This window comes from Schistocerca cancellata, chromosome 8, assembly GCF_023864275.1.
Source record: "Schistocerca cancellata isolate TAMUIC-IGC-003103 chromosome 8, iqSchCanc2.1, whole genome shotgun sequence".
NCBI classification, from domain to species: domain Eukaryota; kingdom Metazoa; phylum Arthropoda; class Insecta; order Orthoptera; family Acrididae; genus Schistocerca; species Schistocerca cancellata.
The window spans coordinates 123,977,284-123,998,700 of NC_064633.1; the positions used below are offsets into that span (position 1 = coordinate 123,977,284).

A 21,417-nucleotide genomic window follows, 5' to 3' on the forward strand; every position below is an offset into this window, starting at 1 on the left:
CCTCCTCTCCCCTCCCCTCCCCTCCCTCCCTAATATATAGCTCATAACAAATATCTCCCACAGAAATTATGTAAAAACGGCAAAATTCACTATGATACAGGCTTATATAGTTTCTAAAAGTATCTTTAAAAAAATCTTTTACAATTTTCATTTATGTCTGACTTATATTTCTTTTTGAGATAGATGAAAGTTTGGCATTTGGAAAAGTTTGCTACTTCAGAATTGGCAGATACAATATTTTGCACAGTTAAGGTGGCATGAAGTGCTGTAAAATTTTGTGAACATAATTTTCTAGTTTCTAAAGTGTTTTAATTGTAACATATACTTTGACCTGTCCAATATCTGATGCGCTGTACTGTACATGTAAGATTTACTGGACCAATAAATACAATACAATACAATACAAAACCTTGGGAGCCAGCAATGCCAATACAGCCAACACTGTTGTATTGTTAGTGGGAGCAGTTCAGCCCACTCATTGTCAAACACCAACTAATTTAAATAGGACTATAGACACAAAGCATTTGTAGCCATTGATAGTTATTTCTATGACCTGTTTTAACACCCCTGGTAAACAATTTATATTGTCCAAGAGTGGAACAAAGTCACTTACTGCAACCCTACATTTTTTTTTGCTACATGTATCTAACTGTAGTCATACATACCTTTAAATTGCAACTGCCCCAGTGTTATTTTATTTGAAACAGTTGGTAGAAATCAGTCATCACTAAACGAAAAGTTTGAGCAGAAAAAGATCTGATCAACTGTGGTGTGCTGCAGGACTCAGTAGGTACAGTATTGGGACCCCTTCTCTCTCTTGACTTTATAAATGATCTCACTCTCAATCTGCCTGATGCTCCTCTAGTTGTCTTTGCTGATCATACAAATTTGTTGTTCCATGGCACATCAATTCACCAAAGAAGAACTAGGCTCACTGATGGTATTAGCAGACTACTGTCCTGGCTCTTCAAAATGATCATTATTGATTACTAGAAAACAAGCACACTTGTTATGCTGTCTGTCCAGATAACAGCCAACCCACACATTGCCAGTAGAAATAGAAGACAGTAAAACTGAGCAACTGTCAATTCTCTAAATTCTTGGGTGGATAGGCTGATAATTCTTTGCAGTGGGATGCACACAGAGAGAAACTGCTAAATAAATGAAGCAGCCTTTGCTAAGCTTCCAGAAGTTTTGGTCAATCCTGTGACATTAATACAATGAAAACAGCATACTGTGGTTTAGCCCATTCACAACTTCCATGTGGCCTACCTTTCTGTGTGGCATCAACAGAAAAGTATTCTTAATGCAAAAAAGATCATAAAAATCATTAAAGGTATATCTTCATGAACAACAGTCAAACCAGTTGTTCAGGAACTAAACATATTGCCAGCTCCCTGCATCTGTATTACAGTAGCCATATGCCTCATTCAGAAAAATTTATACCTCTTTGAAACACAATAAAATTGATGGATATAATAAAAGAACTACTGGAGACAGTCATGTAACAGTTCAAGGAGTGAGCAGATGCTGTACTGCTGAAGTAAGAAACATGAGAAGGTTACTTTACAACAAACTACCCTTTACCATAAGAAAGAAGAAAAGCACATTTAGGAAAAATGTTAAAGATATACTTAGCAAAAATATTTTCTACTCTGTTGACAAGTACATGCAGAGAAATGGGAACTGCATTAGTCAGTGGCATAAATGGGGAGAGTCTATACCTAAGTACTTGTATCTCATATGAGTACCTTATATTTTTGCTGTCCTGTACATTTTCTTAAGCTGAGAAGATCTTTTACTTTTTATATGTATTTCAAGTATTTCTTATACTTATTTGTAACAGTGAAGTACCTTTTAGTGTAAATGCTGCTTAATAGTGTTTTACAGTTAGTGGCTTTCATTTATTTGTATTATGAAGACCTTAAATATTTGATTAGCTGACAAAATGTTCTTCTGTTTTAACGTGACCAATTTTATAAGAAAGGTATGAAACATTTTTGTGTGTTTATTTTCTCTAATGTATCCTGTGTAATGTGTTTAGATGATATTGTCGTATATCTTGTATGTTTTGTATATCATAAGAAACATGAGACTAAACAATAACAACCAAATAAATAAATTTCTAATGTCCCCAGTGTCATGGGACCTTAAGATTTTAACTGTTAAGTATACAAATATAATAGTGAACATCAAGTCAATTAGTCCAGTAATCATTTGTTTCCATTGCCCACCTTGTACTTGCAATTAAAAATTTCCACTCTTTTTCAGCACCTAGCTTGTAATTAAGTTGGACCCAGAATATTGTAATAAACAAAGTGGAACACAGTGTGCTTTCTTCTGTTTCTTCTTCTTTCACTTCACCCCCTTTGGAGCCTAATGAATCAGCGATTTCTTTATATGTTGTTCCTTTGTTTATGCTCAATATTTCTTCATTCTCTCTCACCTCCTCCTCCTCCTCCTCTCCTCTTCTGAGGTAATGAGTTTTGACTTTATTTATAATTTTGTCTTGGAACTTGAACTTGGATCTTTTTTTAGTATGGTACTTATCTGCATTGTTCTACAGAGTAATGACCTTTCTGTAATTTTTAATTCTCTACGGTCTTTTTCAATTTCTGTAAACCATTTAGGTTTTGTTATGTGGTTATGGAAGAAATTCAAAATTAATTTAGTTAATCTGTTAAGAGTCCATTCTGGAAAGATGTCCATAAAAATTTAGTCTCATTTATTGCATAGAATGTGAGTTTTTCAGTTGTTTTGTAGAGAGTTTCATCCTTTATGTATACTATTTTATCATCCTGATGTTTTTTTTCCTATGATATTTCTTAAAATTTTTCTTTCTTTGAGTTCCAATTGTTATATCTGGCCTGTGTGATTCATGGTTAGTGTTTCTGCTGCATACAATACTTCTTCTTGATCATTGTTTGGCAATGGTTAGTTTTGGACCCCCATGAAAGGGATTTCTTGTTGTAATCTGTTTTCTCAATTGGAAGGCTAATTCAAGTTCGTTCTTCATAGATTATATTGCCCTACATTCTGTTGCATTCCAACAGATCCATACCCCCAGATATTTAAATTCTTTACTATTTTTATTTTCTATTCTTAGACTTCAGGGTATTTATTTGTTTTTTAATTACTATGATTTTAATTTTTTCAAAGGAAATGTTAAGACCTACTTTATATGCTTGTTTCTCTAGTTCAAAGATTTATTCCTTTGCTTCCTCCATTGTTTTAGCAAACAGGGCCAGATCATCTGCAAATGCACTGCATTTGATTTTGAGATTCTTCTTTTTTCAGCTCAGTCTTATTCCACTCTTTATATTTTCGTTTCATTCTCTGATTGCTTTCTGAAGTACACAACTGAACAATAATGTGGAAATACTATCTCCTTGTTTAATCCTTTTTTTATTTCAATTGGGTTTGGTACTTCATTACATTTATTTCACTTTTGAAAATGTATTTCTAACAGTGGCTTTTGTTATGTTGGTTGTTTTCTTATCCAAACCCAGTTCTTTCATTGCTGATATTAGAGATTCTCTATCAATCGAGTCAAACATCATCTTGAAATCAATGATGGAAACTATGTCTGTCTTTGTACTTGATTTTTTATATGCCATAATGTTTCTGAGTTTCAGTATTTGTTCAGAGTATGATCTACCCTTTCTGAACACTCCCTGGTATCCCTCCCCCCCCCCCCCCCCCCCCAAAAAAAAAAGTAAGTCACTTGTGGGTCCAAATGCAGCTCTTCTCTATTGAGAAAAACTTTTGAAAGAATCTTATCCTGCATCCTGCAGTGATATTCATATGTAATTGTTTGGGTCTTTTTGAAGCCTGTTTTGTGAGGAGTGTGGATGAGAGCTGTTCTTCACTCTACTGACATTTGCCTATTATAGAGTAAATATTATGCTTATAGTTATGAACAAATAATTCTTAAGGTTCATTGCAGTTATCTTTAATTCTGATACACTGCTTAAATGTAACTCGGTTTTCAAGAAAAAGGAAAATTAAGTGATAACATTACGTATTTATGTAGAACATGGTACTTTGATCATGTGTGTGTGTAGATTTTAAAATACTGGGATCACTGTTTTGTCACAAAGTAGTATAATTTAAACTGCTGCCATGTATTGTGTTACCATCTTTATATGACAAAATGTTGTTTTTGTATTATTATTATTATTATTATTATTATTATTATTATTATTATTATATTATTATTATTATTATTTTACTTAGTTATGTAACTGTTTATTCACCTTCTTCCAGATAGCAAATGCAGTGTGGTGGTACTACATTTCAAAACTGCTTGAATTCTGTGACACATTCTTTTTCATTTTGCGAAAGAAGGACAACCAACTGACCTTTCTACATGTGTACCATCACTCTACCATGTTTTCTCTGTGGTGGATAGGCATTAAGTGGGTGCCTAGTGGTTCAAGTAAGTATTTAAAAATGACAGTTATTAACTGTAATCTTTTTACAAGGCTAAATTTATGGGGGTACTTCATGAGCATACCAAGAGTCACTTTGCCTCTTCCCAGGTCTTTTGAACTTTGTAAAGTACGCACAATATAAAATTTATCTGTGTGCACTCATGTATTTCCCTGACACTTCAATTGATTTAAATACCATCTACCCATATGCCAAGCCTATGCATCAGATATATATTTTATTTATATATTTTCTCCAATGTGGCCAGCAGATAGTTATATAACTTGTATTCTTTGGAGCCACGCAGATGCCATAGAATTGTGTCAGCACAGTGGAGTTGCTGGCATTGTTTATAATGCAGGTACACTGTTTCAGCTACTGGTGGCTGGACAGTTAAGTTCTGTTAACTCCAATTTCAAATTAGTCTGATACCCTTAACTGAAAATTTGTGTGATTATGTTACTAAAATTCAGATTAGTATATTGCTGAATTATGAGACAGAATTGGTGGTCAGTATTTACTTCAGATGGCAAAATGTTAGTACAGCCAATGGATGCATATAAAAGCAAAAGTGACACACCACCAAGGCCTTGAAACAAATAAATGCTTTGTTGGGAAGGAGGAGGGATATGTCCAGGAAGATAAGAAGGAAGGTCATACCACTCAGACTGTAGGGTGAGTGAAACAGGAATGAGGATGGACAAAAGATGAAAGTGGAGGTATCAGAGACACTAAGTAATACATGGCACACTGATAAGCACTGCGCCAGCTTCACTTCAAAGATGATAAAGACAGAGTGAGAAATAAAGATAGGCTATGGAAAAGAGAGATGAATAATGTAAGTAAGAATTAGGACAGCAAAAAGATTCATAATAAAAAATACATTTAATTAAAAAATAATGAAAAGAAGAGAAGATGGCATCCAGGAAGATATTAGGGTGCAAATTGCAAGGATATATGGGAGGGCAAGTTCCCATGTCCATAGTCCAGGGAAGCCAGGCTGTAAGGAGGGCCCACAGGCATCCATAGCAAAAATATCTGCTCCATCATCAAACCTTTCAGTACATAATTAAACACCTCTCCAAGACTTTCCTTTCTGCAACTACACAGATTTTATTCATAAACAAATCTCCCAGGCATTATCCTCCTGTCACTCCTCTACTAATAGTTTCCACTTATAAAAAACTCAGAAGCACTCCCATTATCACCTAGTATCATCCAAGGCCTTGAATGCCTTAATACTTTTCTCCACCAACACTATGACTTTCTCAAGTCAATTCTGCAGTGAGATCTTTTCTTTCTGATATCCTCCACACAGCACTCACTGCCACCTACCATTGCCCTCCTAACCTGTGTAACGTGCTAGTCAAACCTAAAGACATTACACATTCCCCAAGGTTCCTGCCTGTGCAACTGTCCCTGCGTAAAATCTGTCCCTTGCACCAACCCATTACCAACTACTCCAGCCACACCACTGGTAAATCATACCTGGCCTCAGTTGCCTGAGACTGCAGTCATGTGTGTGAGCTGCTTTTGCGTGAATGTGTATGTGTGTGTTTGTCATCTAATTGTGATGAAGGCCTTACTGGCCGAAAGCTATATTTGTGACAGTATTTTTGTTGTGCCTATCTGTGACTCAACATATCCGCTGTATGGTGAGTAGCAACTTTCCTTTTCACAATATTGTTACATTCCATCCTTGATTTTCCATTGTTTGATACAATGTCAAAGGTAGAGCAATTTGTGAAATCATGCATGTTGCTTATTACCTAACTTGTGTCAACTGCATAGTATTTTATATAGGTGTCAGTGAACCCACACCACTCATTCCTTAAAGAATCAAAATTCCCATGTACAGAACAGCTACGAATGTCTGATTACTTTACAAATGAGTTAAAGTGTTAAATATTTGACATTAAACATGTAACTGAGAAAGTTTTGAAAAGCTTGGAAATTATGTTTAAAGATTTTTGGAAGTCACTAAGTGCCCTCATTATCAAACACTGGACAAATATAATCTGGACTCCATTTTAAGGAAAAGCTAGTTTTTCACGCATCTCAATGTTTATGGCATCACAACTCCTGAGCTGTGAATCATATAATGATATAATTTTGCAGGTACATTCAGTGATATATGTGGATACTTTCTGCAAAATGTATTATAAATAGACTTAGTAGTAGAGAAGTAATAAATTAAAATAGTATGCCTGATGCTCAAGTTTTATCACATGAGCAACAAAAATGTAGTGAATCATAAACTTGAAAAAAGAGACAGCATTGGTCGTATATTTTTTACTATCGCAAAATCGATTTTCTGTCACTGAGTGACCATCTTCAGTGCTGTATTGTATAACTTAAATTAGGATGCACTGTTGTCACTAAGCTTACGGCAATCACATAGACTCGTTGTAGAAACTAAATTGTTATTTAATTCACCAGCAATGCTCAGGAAATGATTGTTAAATACTGTACATATATATCTGATTTACCAGTACATAAATATTTTTACTGCAAACTAACCTTATATTGTTGACCTTGTGCTGCTGACAAGACACTTCCTTCACAACTGACCATATGGTTTTAATTTTAGCCTGTGAATGATGATCATTATTATTATTATATGGCATAACACAGCATATATATGTGCATAAATAATGAATTTACTCATTAATGTTTAAATTTGACAGCCAGATCACAGCACTGAGTGTCTTTCATTCAAGTCTTTCAGACCAGGAGTTGGAGTTCTCTACAATACATCTTACTGTCTATTCATCAACACCACAGGCACATGAAGGTCTTTCATAATATTCTCACTTCTTCAGGATTTGGCACATCTCCCTTTTCCTGTTTGGACACAGTTGTCTTGACCATTCATGGTGGAGAAGCTCAAACGTTACAATCTTCACAGTTTGGTGTCAAATTTGGTGGGCATTCTGACAAGGATGAGCATTCCAGCATTCCTCCCACTTCTCAATTACATAAAAAATCACCTGTAACCCAAAGATCCACACATGGGGGTTTGTGTAACTTCAGACATATGGAAGGGTGTATTCTGGAAAGCCCTACTTAGAAATGAATACTTTTCTGACTACATATTCTTAAGAATTTGCACAGTGCCAGCTTTCCATCTCAGATGCAGAGGGAGGAAACAGGCAACCATTGAGTGAGTGTAAATAAATCTGACTGCCAGTAATGGTCCTCATGACCTCATTCACACATCCGTCAATCTGAGCTGTTGTGTACTGTTTTCTCACGGAGGGGCACTATATTCAGCAGCTAAGTATACAAGAGAAATTGCAGCATTGCATTTTCTCTGCAGCTGTGGAGTAGATTTTCTCTTAAGCAAAGTTTCTTTGACATGCTCACACATTGCTGGTTAAGTGACAGTGTCTGATCAAGGGCGATATCTAAATATTTAGGGACATATTTGTGGGAAACTTTGATTTCATCAAATAACACGTTACTTCCCATGTACCTCTTTATTATAAAGATGGAATGCTGTAACTTTTGTTCTCCAGAGTGTGGTTGGAGTCTTCATTTGCAAAAGTACTCATTCAGTATGTTGAGGTCACTTGAGAGTGTGCTTTCACAATGTTTGATATCTTTGTTATGGCATATTAAACCTCCAACTGTACCAATTTTCCAATTTTTCTGTTTAAAATTGAGGACCAATTTTATCTGATAATTAGAATAGTTCTAAGAATTATATCAAAGGAATGTAGCAAAAAAAAAAAAAAAAAAAAAAAAAAAAAAAAAAAAAAAAAAAAAAAAAAAACCTGGATGTAGAAATGATTTTTAATTGAGGTTTAACATATGAAAATCACATTCAACACTATAAACATGGGAGAAACATATTGCTAATTTGTCCTTGTGTGGTGTATCTTGAACCAAGGTCCCATACACAATCCCACATTGCAATTTTCACTCCAGGCTATTGTTTCTTTCTGTATTTTTTCGTGTCACCATTTTTTCTGGAACAACATATGCTGTATCTTCTATGAAGTTTCTTTTTATTGGATCAGGAGGTATACGGGATATGAAGTCCTTTCTGTCAGTTTTATTTAATTGGATAGATAAAACATCTACTCACCAAGAACCAGCAGAACACACACATAAAAGACTGTTGTAATTGGCAAACTCTCAGAGCCAGTGGCTCCTTCTTCAGGCAGAAGGGTTGAAGGGGAAGGAAGAAGGGTGAAGGAAAAGGACTGGAGAGGTCTAGGCAAAGGGGTGGATTCTGAGAAAGTCATCCAGAACTGCAGGTCAGGGGAGACTTACCGTACGGGATGAGAAGGATAGACTGATTTTTGGAGACTTCATCGGATGGGATTTGAAAACCTGAGAGCTTATAGGTGGAAGACAGGGTAATACTCAGACAGAGATTACATCTTCAACATCATTCATGAGTTAATAAAAGTGAAAAGCAAAGTGGATTGTATGTAACAGAGGTGGGAGAGGGGCAGTGAATACTAGATGGGACACACAATCAAAGATGTAGAAAACTAAAACGGAGTGAAGCAAAGAGCAGTTACAGTGAGGAAATGCTGAGACAGAAGAAATTAATGTAAATTAAGGCCAAGTGGGTGGCAAGAACCAAGGACACAGTGTAGCACTAGTTGCCACCTGCAGAGTTCTGAGAAACTGGTGTAAGGGGAAAGAATCCAGATGGCGCATGTGGTGAAACAGGTGCCTTGGTCACAAATGTCATGCTGTAGAGCATGCTCTGCAACAGGATATTGCAAGTTACCAGGATACACCCTCTGTCATGCCCATTCATCCTAATTGATGTCAATGTGGAATAGCTGCTTACATAATAGCTGGTATATACGTGTCATTTCACAGGTGACTCTCCCTTTGATAGTATTTGCTTTACCAGTTACAGGGCTATTACAGGTGATGGTAGGAGGGTGCATAGTGCAAGTCTTGCAGCGGGGATGGTCATAGGGTAGGAGAAAAAAGGGTAGGGAGATGTCAGCAAATCTGACATTGAATCCTGCCTTGAACAGTTCAGATCACGACCCCAATTTGATCCACAACCACTACCTCAAAATCTTCCCTTACAAGCCTTCCAAGAATTCTTCACATCCTGCATTGCTTCACACCCTTCCTCAGGTCCCTACAACATGACCCTAACCTGTCCTCTGCAGAACTCCAGGCTCTACATTCCCTAAAAACTGATGACTCCATCTGTATCCTCCCTGCAGACAAGGATTGACCACTTTAGTACTTGACTGAAAGAGTATGTTAGTGGAGGACTACACCAGCTGTCTGACACCTCTACATACAGCATCTGCCATCAAGACCCCATCCCTGTGATTCAAACTGACCTGCAGTCCCTCCTCAAAACCTCAGGCCCCTCACAAGGACTAACAGCTCAGTCCATAGAACTTCTTACCCCACCCAAACCATGCACCTCCACCTTTTACCTTCTTCCTAAGATCTACAAACCCAAGCATCCTGGCCATCCTATAGTTGCTGGCTTAAAGCACCCACCGAATGTATATCTGCCTCAGTTGATCAACACCTGTAACCCACAGTACAAAAACTCCCCTCCTACATCAAAGATACCAACCATTTCCTAGATTGTCTGAAATCTGTGCCCGTCCCTCTCCTGCCACACACCTTGCTTGTCACCATTGATGCCATTTCCCTCTGTATCAACATCCCACACATACATGGCCTGTCTGCTGCTGAACATTTCCTCAGTCAGTGCCCACCTGATTCCAAACCCATGACATCCTTCCTACTCACCTTAATCACCTTTATGCTTACCAACAACAACCACTGAGGGGCAGACATACAAACAGATCAAGGGTACAGCCATGGGAACCAGGATGGCTCCTTCCTATGCCAATGTTTTCATGGATTGCTTGCAGGAGGCTTTCCTGGGACCCATAAGTCATCGGCCCCTGGTTTGCTTAAGATACATTGATGACATCTTTACCATATGGACTCATGGTGAGGCTGATGTGCTGAAATTCCTAGAATCTCTGAATACCTTCTCCCAATTAGATTTCATATGGTCCTATTCCGAATCCCATTCCACTTTCCTTGATGTTGATGACATCCTCGCTGAATGCCAGCTACTCACTTCTGTCTACATTAAACCTACCAATAAACAACAGTACTTACATTTTGACAGTTGCCATCCTTTTCATGTCAAACATTCCCTCCTGTACAGCCTTGGCATCCAAGGAAAATGTATTTGTTCAGGTGCAGCCTCTTCACAGCAGTACACCACCATTCTCATCTCAGACATCACTGCACATAATTACCCCACCAGCCCAGTTAAAAAGCAGAATTCCTGGACCATCACATCCAATCCGGGTAGTGCTAATCCCTCCACAAAACAATTTCGAAGCACACCATTGGTGACTCAGTATTATCCTGGTCCGGAATGTGTTAATCAGCTACTTCAACAGGGTCATGACTTCCTAAAATCGTGCCCTGAAATGAGATCCATTCTGTCTGAAATTTTGCCCACCACACCTAGAATAGCTTTCCACCACCCTCCCAATCTCTGCAATATTCTTGTCAGACCCTATGCTCCTTCTGCACCCAACTCCTTATCCTATGGCTCCTAACACTGTGACCATCCCCACTGGAAGACCTGCCCTATGCACCCTCCTACCACCACCTATAATAGAGCTGTAACTGGCAAAACATATACTGCCAAAGGGAGAGCCACCTGTGAAACACATCATATACCAGCTATTATGTAAACACTGTTTGGCCTTCTACATTGGAATGATTACCACTAAATTATCAACTGCAATATCCTGTTGCAGAGCATGCTCTACAATATGACTTTCATGACCTCAGTGCCTTTTTCACCAAACACGCCATCTGGATTCATCCCCAGACACCAGTTTCTCAGAACTCCACAGGCGGGAGCTAGTGCCAACTACCTACCTGGCCTGAATTTACATTAATTTCTTCTGTCTCAGCATTTCTTCACTGTAACTACTCTTTGCTTCCCTCTGTTCTAGTTTTCAGCATCTTTCATTGTGTTTCCTGTCTATTTTTCACCACCCCATCCCACCTCTATTATATACAATGCACTTAGCATTTCACTCTTAATAACTCATGCATGATGTTTAAGCTGTAATCTCTGTCTCATATTACCCTGACTTTCACCTTTAATCTCTCAGGTTTTCAAATCTCATCTGATGCAGTTCCCAACGATCAATCTTTCCTTCTCATCCCGTACGATAAGTCTCCCCTTACCTGCAGTTGGGTGACTTTCCCAAAATTTATCCCTTTCCATAGACCTCTTCAGTCCTTTTCCTTTACCCGTCTTCCTTCCCCTTATACCCTTCTGCCTAAAGAAGGAGCCACTGGCTCGGAAAGCTTGTCAATTACATCAGTCTTTTATGTGTGTGTTCTGCCACCACTTGGTAAGTTTTTATCTCTACAATTAAATAATTTTGTCAATAATTGATTGTTAGTAAGTTTTGTTGTACTTGTATCTTACTGTACATCTTGAGGTAATGCTTGCACATTTTACTCAAAAAATGTTTCAATTACATCCATTCTAAATTTCAAAAATGTATTTTTTTGTGTTTTTGTGGAATATAGTAAATGTTTTGAATAGAGACCAGTCAATAAAATTCTGAAATACTTTCTGGTAATATTTATTCTGCTGTTTCTGCATAGTCTCGTAAAAAGAAATTCTTGATCAGACCATTGTATCATTATAGTCTCTCATCACCTGAGATTTTGTTTTTCCTTCACCAGTTTTTGTTTCCATTATATGAAATGATTGGTTGTGTGTAGTGTTAAAAGTGCAAATTGTTTCTTGTTTCTCTTGCTTCTTTAGGACCATGACTTTGCCTCTTTGGAAAGCTCCAATTTCTCCCTTTTTAGGTTTTATGGGTCAGTAGTTACTTTCTGTTTGCTCAAAGATTTCTATAGACATCCATCCTGCTTTGCACCAAATAATCTGCTAATGATGTGAAAAATTGTCATTTCCTATGCAGTAGTCTTTGTCTAATAGGGACTCCAATACATGTAAAACAATTCTGGTAGACATACAATATTCCATATACTTATACAAGCATGGTATACTTTTGCCAACAAAGTTCCATATGTAAGCTGATTGTGATTCAAACAGAATAAATGATTGTATACTAATGTGAGATCTTTTCATTGGTATACACTGTTTCCAGCCAAGCCTGATTTTGCATAATAATAATAAGCTTTCATCGACATCAATATTTCTTTCTGGAACTAAAGCTGAGCTGAATTAGTTTCACAAATATTCAATAACTTTGTGTGCTTTTCATAACTTTTGGCATGGATGCAGATTGAAAGCACACCAGTACCATCATTGATCAGGTAAACTGACTGTACTTTGTAATAACAAAATGCTTGTGAAAACTTTCATTCCATCTTCACTAACACTTATGTGACTTGCAGTTTGTATTTACAAACTGGTGTTTCCTTGATATGCATACATGTTGGTTTCAGTTTCCAGAATATGAATCGACATCAAAACATACATCAAAATCTAAATTTATTTTTACTCCCAGGATTGAAGTAAAAGGGAAAGCTGGTGTAGCGGTAGGAAAGTTACATAATCAATTTAATTCCATACGTGCCAACTTACAAATCCATCATTTTTGTCCCATTCTTCATTGTTGTCACTGAGGCTTCCCTCAGAGCTGTCATTGTCTCTTCCAAAATTTATGGAATCTTTACTGGATTCAGTATTTCAGACTCATCACCAGAATATATAGCATGTTTTGAGACGTAGAGAATATGGACTCACTGTCAGCACTGATGCTTCACAAGTGATACTAAATTGTTACAGATCTTTCCATTGTTGAAATTCCCCAGCTGTTGTCTGACTGCTGAAGAAATAATTTGGGTACAACTGTAGTATTTTATTTGCCATTAGAACTTTCAGACAACCTCACTCATTTCCAAGTAAGATCCAGTACGGTAGTTGAAAATAATAACATTAGTTGTATTGCATATGATGTAGTATAGTGAGTTTGTTGCAATTTCTGGTGTAAATATACTTTTTCTAACAAGATGATTGATTCCAGTTCAGTGAAAAATCATGTTTACAGATTTTTCTTTCTGCTTAGATGTAAATTTTACAACTTGTCCATTTCTGTTGACAGTGAGATTTGAGAATGTGTTAAATGTGACTCCTGATGTTCAAGACCAACAAAAAGATTTGACAGGAAAATACTAACTTCCAATATACGAATAGCCCAGAAATTACATCCGATGGGATAACAGTGTGCATCACAGAATCAGCAGCACATGCATGTTTCCTGTGGCTGGAGGATTAATGCTAGGTCATCTACATATTGGATTTTCTTGAAACTAATAGCTGAAATGATGTGAACATAACAATTAAACAAAATGAGAACCAGGATTAATCCTTGAGGCAACCCGTTCTTCAGGGTTCTCCATCTGTTGGCTTTTCCATTCAGAGAGCATGTTGTTGATTAAAGTTACTAGTTTCTGACATGGAATTACTTCAACAAGCTTGAGCACCTGTGATGTTCGTATTCTCATCTAGGATGTAACTGATTTTTAAAAATTAACTTTATACACACTATTGTACTCTAAGTTATTAATGATTTTTCTGCAACTAATAGAAAATAGTTTTTGTTACTGTCACATAGCTTGATGAACTGTGGATGTCCACTGTTGTTGACAAAGTAAGCACATTATTCTTCTTAGCTTCAGATGTCCTACACTTCTGTGTTTTTGGGTTGCATTTTCTTCATACATAAATCTTGCTTTTGGAAATAAAAACCCAACACAAATGATTCTTTAAGAGCCACATTTATTCACAGAAAACTATGTGAAACAAATACTGCCAACATTAACCCAAGACTGAACAAAAACTGAGTAAATACTATCTTGAGTTGAGCATGCAGTCACAGCCATGGTCACCTTTTAACTGTTTACTTCCTTATTAAAACTTACACCAAAATTACATTTATGTAATGCAAATGATTTCCCTACAAAATTCACTTTAAGACTTGCTAGACAATTCACTCAATCACAGTTACTATAGTGTTTTCACCTAACATTCTTATTTTTTGATGAAATTGCCAAACTTTACACATTTATACATTGCCTGCTGGCTTTCTTGGGTTCTTTGGACAATGTTTTCTTGAGAATATTTCTAACATTTCACCAGCACAAGAACCTAGCATTGTCAAAGCTTCACCCTTCATTACTAGATGTGGATGGAGGGTGAAGCTTTGACAATGCCCGTCACTCTTGTTGGTGAAACATAAGAACTATTGTCAAACAAATGTTGCCTGAAGAACCCAAGACAGAAGCCAACAGGCAGTATGTCAGCAACTGCTCACAGAAGTCTAAAAATTCCCACACTTACCTTAATTTAATACTTTTTTTTATTTATGTTGGGCTTTAACATTTGTCCACAAGAATTAGAATATCAATTAATACAAGCACCTTTCCAGTTAATATAATTTTTCAGAATTGATGTCTTTATATGAAATTTGTCCGCCCCGATAGCTGAGTGGTCAGTGCGATGGACTGTCATGCCAAGGAGCCAGGCTTCGATTCCTTGCTGGGTCAGAGATTTTCTCCGCTCAGGTACTGGGTGTTGTGTTGTCTTCATCATCATCTCATCCCCATTGATACACAAGTCGCCAAAGTGGCATCAACTCAAAAGGCTTGCATCAGGTGACCAGTCTATCCGACAGGAGGCCCTAGCCACACGACATTTCATTTCACATTAATTACATCATTAACAATACATTGTTTTTCATATTGTTATTATTATTTGATTTAGTCAGCTGGTTTGTTTATAGAATAATGAGTACAAATAAATGAAAAATTACAAAAAATTAGCATAATTGAATAGTACTACTGGAATGCTATGAAGCAATATAAGAACTGAAAGATTAATTATGAAAAATGAAATATACAAGTGTTCTACATTGGTGTTCAATAGGCAAATCTCAGTCTTTTATATTACAAACCCTTCTCTCCATACGGTATCATAAGCTGCTGTCAGACTGATGGAAGGTGTAGCTGATGGTAAGCCCCTCTGAAAACTGGGTTCCAACAATGCTGTGATAGTTGACACTTCATCACAGTAACTCTGTCTTTCTCTAGAGCCACTCTGTTCAGCTGGAATTATTTTATCAGTGACTTCTTGGACTTGGTTGGGAATTAGCCACACCAGTAGTTTGTGTCATACTGCGAAGGGAGACAGGTCAATAGTTAGCTGCATTGAGTTCTTCTTTGCCTGGTTTCAAAACTGTGATTATTTTACATTTTCTAAATATCTTTGGTAGCTTTCCAGTTCGCAAAATTTTGTTGAAGAATCGCAGGAGACATTTATAGCTGTGTAGGCTTCTGTGACCAGAGTCAGTTGACATAAAAGTTTTCTGAGTATCGTTCCGCATCATAATGAAAAAACTATACAGGGGAAATCATTTTGGCCATAGGAGACTGTTTTGTTCATGTGGCCTACAGCTTTATGGAACTCCAAACATATTCCATCAAAACCAACAGGTTTATTTGTTTTCACAAATCCCAGGGATAAGCTGAGCCCACATATATAAAAATAACATGCAAGGTTCCAAATGAGATCTCTTGGTATTTCACTGATTGAGTGCATTTCTTCTTGGTATATGTGGATCTGTATGAAGTTTCCTTATAAGGTTCTGAGCTTTACAATTGGATTGCATAAAATTCAGTCCAGTTTTGGTCTTGTGCCATTTATCTCTTCTGTTTTGATTGAGAGCCTTCAAGAGATCTTCAGTAATTGTATCACTGTCTGACTGCTGATATTGTTTGTACAATTTGTTGCATTCTTCCACCCTTCCAGGTATGTACAGATGTTTTTAAATCCACATGGTATGAACTTCATGGCATTAGATTTTAAAGTGCTGACAAATGTCTCATAAGTGGCAGGAATTGGAGAGATCCATTGGACAGTGCCATCAACCCTCTTCTTAAATTGGTCCCATCAAGGATGTGGAACTGAGATAATAATTGAGATTTTACACCATAATGGATGATTGGCCCATGTTGATTGTGTGGGAATGACTTGACAACTTCCCTTTGTGTCGTACTTTCATTGCTAAACATTGGTGATGACACTATGGAGAAATCAGGAGAATAACCCTTTTGCCATCTGCCAGATCTAAAAATACTGAATGGTTAGCATTGTAGATGAGGTGGAGACTGTTCACTTCCACCCAGTCTTTGAGAGCAGTTTTATTTCCATCTTGTACCACATGTACCCACTTTTTACTATGGCTGTTAAAGTCCGTAACATATATTACAAGCTGATTGAAACGCTTAATTGGAAGAGAAGAGGGAGCAGGGAAATGGGGCTGAGATTAACTTTATGCTTAAGTAACAGACTCTGACGCTGTAACAAATGTTAACTGAATTGTATCATGTGTCTTATTGGTGCTGAGGAGGACTACTTGCACCTGTGTTTGTTGCATACTCCCTGTTGCCATGTAGCAGCACCTATTTGGAAGAATTTTCTGGTACTACACCAATGTTTGAGGAGCACCTAATTGTACTTTCCACAACTTTTGGGAGGCTTTTTGGACTGAAGCTGGCACATTGCTTGCCAAAGTATCACCTCTAACTGCTCTCTGTGATGCCTCCCCCTTCATCTTTGTCTGCTCTCATCCTCACAATAGGGGGTCCCTCTCAGCCTGGGGTCTAAGTGAGCTACCTTTCCTTTTTCACTTACCCAAACTTATCCCTCTCCCAATCCTATGGAAGAAACTGTTAGATCCAAAAGGTAGTAAGTGTATCACAGTTATTTTTATATGTATCTATCAGCAGTACTACACACATGACCTCTTAAGGTAAATTCTGGCCAGAAATTCTGTCTCAAAATTTGTTGTCCATAATTTAACTGATTAAATAATCAGCCCATGCTAGGGACTTTTACAGCTCATGTCAAAGGGTCATTCCAGGGAACCATAAAGTGGTGCTTTCATAGTGCCACTGTTGTACAAAGCTTATTAGTTTATTATTTCTGTAGCTGGTGTACTGTTATGATTGCAATTCAACATAAATGGTGACTATGGATTATTGTCTCATTTCAACAATATGACTATAATATTTTAATATGTATGCAACATTTACCAGCACTCATCTGAAATCATACCCAGTTGTTAGTAGTGCATTGTGAAAAGATTTAACATACATAGAGCAATGGCAAATCCAGGATGAAATATAAATATTTTTTAAGGACTGATAAAGATAGAGTGCATTTCCATATGATGAACAGTCACTGAATAGATAAGGCATCAAGCAGCAGACACACTCGAGAAAAGGATTATCAGCTATCCTCAGAGTGCGCTTGCACAAACACACACACACACACACACACACACACACACACACACACACACACAGTGCCTGGACACAGCATAGCTTGTATCGTTGTGTTCTAAGTGCCTTGCCACTGCTCAGCAGTGCCTCTATTCACTGAGTGGTGATCTCTTTGTTTTTCAGATGTCTCCCACTATTTTCAATGTTCATTCCCATGTATACAAAATACATACTAGTTTATACTTTCATAATCCTTCAGTAACTACAAATATTTCCTCATTTTTTTTACTTTTGGGAACAGTAAGTGTCAATTTTACCACGTGTAATGGGTTATGTGAATTATACTACTTTCTTTATACTAAGCAATATTATTTTCCTTTAAAAGTGTTATTATTACCATTCAATTTTATTTAGATGAATTTAAAAAGTGGATATTGTCTCTCTGTAGTATAAATGTTTTAAGTGTTCTTACTTGGATTAGTATTTAAGGTATGTATCCTTGTTTTTCAGCCTTCCTTCCAGCAATGGCTAATAGCTTCATCCATGTACTGATGTACACATATTATGGGCTTTCTGCCCTGGGCCCAGCAGTAGCTAAGTACCTGTGGTGGAAGAAATACCTTACCATTTTGCAGCTTGTGAGTTACCAATATTTGTAGTCTCTGTAAACAGAAAAGAAAATGTCACTTTTCTTTATGCACTTATAGGACATCTGAATAGCTAATTGGTAGATTTACATTATGTCAAGTGAATAATTTTACTGTGGAAACAGATAAATTTGGATGATGATAATAATAACAACAACAACTCATGTTCAGCATCAAATGATGCAATCATCATTTTTCTGAATTCACCATTTCACAAGACAGGTTTGGAAGTCATATGCTTATAGATGAGGCTTGATTTGAAGGTAGAAACATTGCAACTTATAAAATTAAGAATTATTTTAGATTATTTATTTAAGAAATGACTGAAAAGAAAAACTGAATGTTACAGGGGGTGGGCATAAATATGGAAACACTAAAAAACACAACACATTACCATCCCTAATATGGTATACGAAAATTGTTAGCATTCAAAATAGCTTTCAGTCATCTCCGAATGGATAAATGCAGTTTCTGTATGGTTCTCAAGGGAATCTTAGGCCATTCTTTTGAGAAAAAAAAAATGGTAGTTTCAGGTAATAACAGTGGAGGTGGGCAGCAGTCACACACTCTTCTCTGGAAAGTAGACCACAAAAGGACAATGACACTGAAATCTGGTGACTGTGCTGACAGTTCACCCTTGTTCTCACTAAAACAGTCATGGACAATGTGAGCTGGGTGAATGGAGGCTCTGTCACCGTGGAACACGATATCACCGTTGGGAAACAAACATTGTACTATGGGATGAACCTGATCAGCCAAAATGGTCACATAATCCTTAGCAGTAGTGTGTCCTTGCAAAGTAACCATGGGGCCCATGAAATATCCTGATATGGCTGCCCAAATCATCACCAAACCCCTGCCATTTTTTTTTACTTTTGGGACGTAAACTCAGCCAGAAGTTAGAAACAATCTGAAACACGGCTCATCTGAACCAAATGACATTCTTCCATTGTGCCAGAGTTCAGGCTTTATGGCATCAGCCTCACATTTTCTTTTTACAGGCATCTGCATCACTAATTAGTGGTTTTGGAATTCCAGCTAACCCTGCAATCCCCTGCTTATGGAGCTTCCTTCATGTTGCTTTGATACTCACAGGGTTCACAAATGTGACATTCAGTTCAGCAGTGACTTTAGCAGCTGTCATCCTCTTAATTTTTGGTCACAATCCTCTTCAATGATCATCTGCCATGATCACTCAACAGTCATTTTTGTCCACATCGTAACTTAGCAGATGATGTTTTTACAGTTTCTCCGTATGCAGTACAAATTTTTGATACAGTGTCTCCTGAAACACCAAACACTTCAGCTCCCTGGGTTACAGAAACACCCACCATACAAGCACTGACAATTTTCCCATGTTTGAATTCACTTATCTCTGATGCAATGCACTAGCAACTACACAGAACACTTCTGACTACAACTGTCACTTGTAACACACTGAGGACATTGCCTAGGGGCCGTTCATTGTCAGATATAACAGTGCAATGTGTATGCTCAGCTAGCCTCTGCATTTATGTTCAAGCATGCATTTGTTGTGGTGTTCCCATATTTTTGTCCAACCCCTGTGAGTGTTTATATTAAATACAACAGACAGATTAACAGAATCTTCCGTCAGTTCTTGGTAGAACAACATTATAATAAATGGAAAGTACCATTTTGCTTTTGTTCTACAATATTACTTTTATTGTAAACTGGTTTTCGACTTACAAGGACATCTTCAGACTTTTGTAGAACAAAAGCAAACTGGTTTTTTTCATTTATTTCAACAGACAGACATATATGTTACCTATATAAAGTTTTCTGTATTTTGTGTGCAAAGCTCAGATACTCATTTAGTGACCAGTGTAGGTTGGCAATCAGTGTTCTTTTTAGTGTGGCTGTGGATATCAAGCAGGCGATGCTTGGCGAGAAACTCTTAAAAACACTGGTACAGAGTAGTGAAATTAATGTAAACAATGTCTGTGTATCATTCACATTTTATTGTTAATTAATGTACTCAGAAGGTATATACATAATTGTTCCCCTCTTTACCTCTCTCCTCCCCCCTCCACACCCCGCACCCTCTCCTTCTCTCTCTCTCTCTCTCTCTCTCTCTCTCTCTCTTGCTCTCTCACTCTCAGCCCTTTCCTTTCTCTCTATGCTAAGTTTCATAGTAGAGCACAGTTGCTACAGGGAAAGAGAAGCAATTCTACCTTACTGGGCCACATTTTCACGTTATGTCACTAGGGTCAAATTCTATACTTAAATCCAAAATCATAGAATGACTCAGAGTTGTGAAATACTATAACATGCAATGTTTTCATGAATTATATTATAAGGAAATACATTACATTTAAGAATTTCCATTAAAACATAATTATAATAGACATAGTTGTCCAATTACAAAAGTCTGATGTCCACTGTATTACCCAAAAAGGATCCAACAGCTCTTGCAGGTTGGTGACTGTGCTGTAATCATGTACTGTAGTCCTCTTTTTCCTAAGTTTATGTTCATTTGTTGAAGTTCAAGCCCTGCTTGGGCTTTCAATTTGTTATGTTGTTAATTTGTTCACTTGCATTAAAAGGGAACAATTTATAAAGTGAGACTCATACAATTACAATATGAATTTCGAGCTTCTACCTTGAATACTGATATATATGCTCATTTTTTTCTAAAAAATGACACTCTCAGAATATAGAAACAGCAAGTGGAAGATGGCTGCACTATGAATAGTGTAATGGCTTTTTTCCAAATTAGTATCTGTCTATGTCTGCATTAGGTTGAAAATTTTGTCAGAATAAAATTTCATATTGTAATATCTTGTGAAGCATTCCCATTTGGTGTTATCCTAACGGCCTACAGGCCTAAGAATTTAAAATCTGTGTCATGCTAATTTTGGGTTATGGATTGAGTAAGTCATTTTTCCTTTCTGGTTGTTTTTTCGAAATGTTCATACATTGGATATTTATCTAGAGATTTCGTATGAAAACAGGCACTACTGTTTATCCAGTGTGCTTAATGTGAAAACTATGAAATAACAAGGAAACTGGA

At 37.1% G+C, this 21,417-nt stretch overlaps 1 protein-coding gene across 6 annotated transcripts in view; it reads left to right on the forward strand.

The window, feature by feature from the left end:
- Positions 1 to 21,417, forward strand: part of LOC126094489 (elongation of very long chain fatty acids protein 4-like) — a 45,122-nt gene that overhangs the window by 20,929 nt on the left and 2,776 nt on the right. For all 6 annotated transcript variants that reach the window (XM_049908896.1, XM_049908893.1, XM_049908894.1 and 3 more), the window contains exons 5-6: positions 4,267 to 4,438; positions 18,250 to 18,377. In XM_049908896.1, coding sequence (XP_049764853.1) covers positions 4,267 to 4,438; positions 18,250 to 18,377 — 300 coding nt within the window. The remainder of the gene's footprint in view (positions 1 to 4,266; positions 4,439 to 18,249; positions 18,378 to 21,417) is intronic.